The sequence below is a fragment of the Carica papaya genome, chromosome 5, assembly GCF_054855325.1.
Source record: "Carica papaya isolate Zhongbai chromosome 5, ASM5485532v1, whole genome shotgun sequence".
In the NCBI taxonomy this organism is placed as follows: Eukaryota; Viridiplantae; Streptophyta; class Magnoliopsida; order Brassicales; family Caricaceae; genus Carica; species Carica papaya.
The window spans coordinates 35,292,432-35,296,848 of NC_142313.1; the positions used below are offsets into that span (position 1 = coordinate 35,292,432).

At 38.5% G+C, this 4,417-nt stretch overlaps 1 protein-coding gene across 1 annotated transcript; it reads left to right on the forward strand.

Annotated features, from left to right (window-relative positions):
• Positions 1 to 714: 714 nt before the first annotated feature.
• Positions 715 to 4,167, forward strand: SAM-2 (S-adenosylmethionine synthetase 2). The gene is given in 2 exon segments (NM_001426514.1): positions 715 to 1,131; positions 2,720 to 4,167. A coding segment is annotated over 1 exon segment (1,182 nt). The 5' UTR covers positions 715 to 1,131; positions 2,720 to 2,728; the 3' UTR covers positions 3,911 to 4,167.
• The last annotated feature ends 250 nt before the right edge of the window (positions 4,168 to 4,417 follow it).

Sequence of the window (4,417 nt, forward strand, 5' to 3'; positions counted from 1 at the left end):
AAATAATATTTTATCTTACTTTAAAATAATTTAAATAATAAACTGATAGAATATCAAAAATCTTAATCACTTTTTACAATATGAATCATATCTTAAAAATATTTTTTCTAACTTCCAATTTACTTTATCGGAAGCTAAAAATAATTGTTTTGATTTTATTTATTTATTTTTTTTTCTTCAAGTGTTATGTTAAGACTTCAAATGTCTGCCAATAAAAGAAATAGACCACATGGACACCAAACATGGTAAAGTTGTGGGATAATATCATTATCCATCACCTACTCATACATGGACATGCCAACTGACTTCCACGTCTAATCAAAATTAAAACCACAACATATCCAGCCATCTATACACAATAAGCTAAAAATATTCCAAATTTAATGTGCTAAAAATTAAAAACTTGCATGCTAGAATACCACGTGATTTTGATTTATTGCGTTAACCATTTGGGGACATTCTATAATTATTTAGATTTTTCTTTTTTTTCTCTCTTTTTCAATGAATTATATCATTTGAATTCCAAAAAAAAAAAATCATGATATTTTTCCTTTTAAAAAGCTATTATTTAGAGTGTGAACGAATTAAAAAAAAAAAGCATATTGGAGAATAATTATATATATCTTTTCATTATAAATTAAAAAAATCAAAATTTTATGAATTAAAAGACCGCATAATTCATTAGAATGAAAATTTAATCACGCGCAACCATCCACCAACCCCACTCTGGGGTGCTGAACAAATATTAGAAGCCATGAGCCAAGCCGAACAACTAAAGCCGATAAAGCTGGCAACCGGTTGAGTTCGGTAAATGACCAGATATTTCCCGGTAATTAAAAGGAAATACCAGCAAATTCTCAAGTGCTCTCCTCTTCTCACCAACCCCGGTCAATCCCATCGCTAGAATTACTCGCATCCAACGGCTACCTTTCGTTTGGTAAACCACTGAAATTTAGATTTCCAGGTGCTTCAAAAATAAAACCGGACCGCACCAACCGGTGACCGGTTGATACTGCCGTTGCTCTATAAATATAGGGCATTCGAGGTCTCAAAGTCGTTGAATCCTCCAGTTTCCGCTTGTTTGGGGTTCTGGTCTCTAGATCTGCACGGGAATTCATACGTCCAATTACAGTTAGTTCTCTCATCCCCTTTGTCTCTGTGTTGCTCTTTGCGGCTTTTTCTCCTCGTTTTCGTGCTATTTACTTGTTCTGTTCTCGGATTATTTTGTTCATTTCCCGATATAATGAGCGTTTGCTGCTTCTGGATGATGTCTCTTTTGAAAGATTTGGTTCCTTTTGTATTTGTGTTCGTGTTTGAAGAGTAGGTTCTGATTTGACTCAAGTTTGACTCATATGCCTCGCAGATCTGAATGTTTATGAGTGTTTCCAAGTGTCGGCCCTGGTTTTTGTTCATTTTCGAGTTCGTTGTGTGAACTCTTAGCATTCCGCTCTTTGAAATCATGAGATCTGAGAGTTTGTGATTTAATCATGGCTTCATTTATGGATTTGATGTGTTAACTATAACCACCCATCTTATTGTTTTACGTTTGTTGCAACTCGAGTACGCATGAAATAAATGTGGCTTGCAGCATGATTTTTAGTTTATTTTTTATTGGGAGGAAAATTAATTTCTTTAACTCGAGAAAATCTCTATATTTACTTTAGCTTTCCGTTTCGACTTCTTATTTGAGCATATTCTTCAGTTGTATAGTGAGATCTAGCGCAGATCTTTTCTCGTTTTCCGTGTCAAGGTTGCAGGGGATTTTTTTATACAGTCTTCACCTTTTCAGAAATTTCCCAGAGGTTGTAAATTGTCATTTATCAATTCATGCCGCATACTTTTCTCCTTTTGGATTACGATGGTTGGAAGTGTGACTTCTATATCTTTCAATGTTTTCGGTGGTGATACGGAGATGTGAATCCTATTAATGTGCTATTGCTGCTTCTGTTGACGGAACTCTTGGTTGTAACAATGGCATTGTGTGCCTGTGATCCAGAATAGACTCTGTGTCTAATTAATGCTCAGATTTATCCAACTGGTCCATTTAATTCTTGGAACTTGGAGCTATTGAGGAGTTGTTAAAAATGCTAGAGTTTGGAGATCGTTAGCTAAAAATCTTGCTTGTCCTTTTGTCTTGTTCTATACTAAATAGATGCATGTTGCGCGCACAGATGATTCTGTATCTTGAACTTCACCCAGACGTTCACTTTAAGTTTGGGTCTGCAAGAGTTCAGTTCTGGATGATATATTGGACATACTGTCTCATATAAATGTTACATCTATTGTTTATTTATTTATTTATTTTCGGATAGAAAACATTTTGTTTAACTACCCTCCCGTCCCAAGAAACTGCATCAAAAAGTGTCAGAATAAATGCTTTAGGAATTAAATTTATCGTTAGATTACTTTATCCTGGATGCTGATTTTTCTTTTTGAACTTTTTTGTCCTGCGGTGCTTCTGGAATCCAGTGAACCTTTTTATTATCCTTTATGCTCTCTGAGAACGTAAGACTCTGAGATAGGAAGTTCTCCATTTCTCTTTTATGCTTTCTTTGATGGCAATACATGAACTTTATTCGACTTGGAGATATTTATTCTTCTTATTGTCTATGCATGTGAATCGATGTATGTTTGTCCCATCCCCCTAAGAGGGACCTTCTTTTTTTCTTGTTCTCTGTACTGATCGTTATATTAAAATATGTGTGTTATCTCTCTGTAGATTGCAAGAATGGAGACCTTTCTATTCACATCTGAGTCTGTGAACGAGGGTCACCCCGACAAGTTGTGTGACCAGATTTCCGATGCAGTGCTTGATGCTTGCCTTGCTCAGGACCCTGACAGCAAGGTTGCCTGTGAGACATGCACCAAGACCAACATGGTGATGGTTTTTGGTGAGATCACCACAAAGGCTGACGTCGACTATGAGAAGATTGTTCGTGACACATGCCGTTCCATAGGTTTTGTTTCTGATGATGTTGGTCTTGATGCTGACAAATGCAAGGTCTTGGTCAACATTGAGCAGCAGAGTCCTGACATTGCACAGGGTGTTCACGGTCATTTTACCAAGCGCCCAGAAGAGATTGGTGCTGGTGACCAAGGCCATATGTTTGGTTATGCCACTGATGAGACCCCTGAGTTCATGCCCCTGAGTCATGTCCTTGCAACCAAGCTTGGGGCCCGTCTCACTGAAGTTAGGAAGAATGGCACCTGCCCTTGGCTGAGACCTGATGGTAAGACTCAAGTTACTGTTGAGTACTACAACGAGAATGGTGCCAGGGTTCCAGTTCGTGTCCACACTGTCCTTATCTCCACTCAGCACGATGAGACAGTCACAAATGATGAAATCGCTGCTGACCTTAAGGAGCATGTTATCAAGCCTGTCATTCCTGAGAAGTACCTTGATGAGAAGACCATCTTCCATCTCAACCCATCTGGCCGCTTTGTCATTGGTGGTCCTCATGGTGATGCAGGTCTCACAGGACGTAAGATCATCATTGACACTTACGGTGGTTGGGGAGCCCATGGTGGTGGTGCTTTCTCCGGTAAGGACCCTACCAAGGTGGACAGGAGTGGTGCTTACATTGTCAGACAGGCTGCCAAGAGTATTGTGGCAAATGGCCTTGCTCGCAGGTGCATAGTGCAGGTCTCTTATGCCATTGGTGTGCCAGAGCCATTATCAGTCTATGTTGACACATATGGAACTGGAAAGATTCCGGACAAGGAAATCCTTAAGATTGTGAAGGAGAACTTTGACTTTAGGCCTGGAATGATCACTATCAATCTTGACCTTAAGAGGGGTGGCAATAGCAGGTTCTTGAAGACAGCTGCCTATGGACACTTTGGAAGGGACGACCCAGACTTCACCTGGGAAGTCGTGAAGCCACTCAAGTGGGAGAAGCCTCAATCTTAAGGTTTTAGTAGTCATAATTCCTGCGTGCTTTATTGAACTAATAATTGGCTGTTTGATGCTGATGCTTAATTCCCCATACTCTATTGAAGTCTCATACATGATGATATGATGATGCGCTATTGAATTTTGGTTCTTCCGTTTTATCTGTTTTTTTTTTTTTTTTTATTGTATTGTTACTACTAGTTTCTATATTATGAGAAATGTATGAGAAATTTGTACTATTGATGACAATGGAAGCAGTTAGCCCATTTGATTTGATAATTTTTTATTTTTAAGAACCTGGCCAGGCCCATGCATAATTTTGATCGCAAGGTCTTTATGATGGCTTACTGTTGAGTTAATGAGCACCAAGGGTTGCCGACAAGCCATTCAATTCAAATGTCACAATTTTTTTCAGTTGTTACTATTGAGTCGTTGGGCCTTGAACTGTTTAACTCCCAAAGGAAAAAAGATTCAATTCCTTTTAGAGTACTGAAGTTGGGGGCTGATCTTGATCAGTTCCTTCAA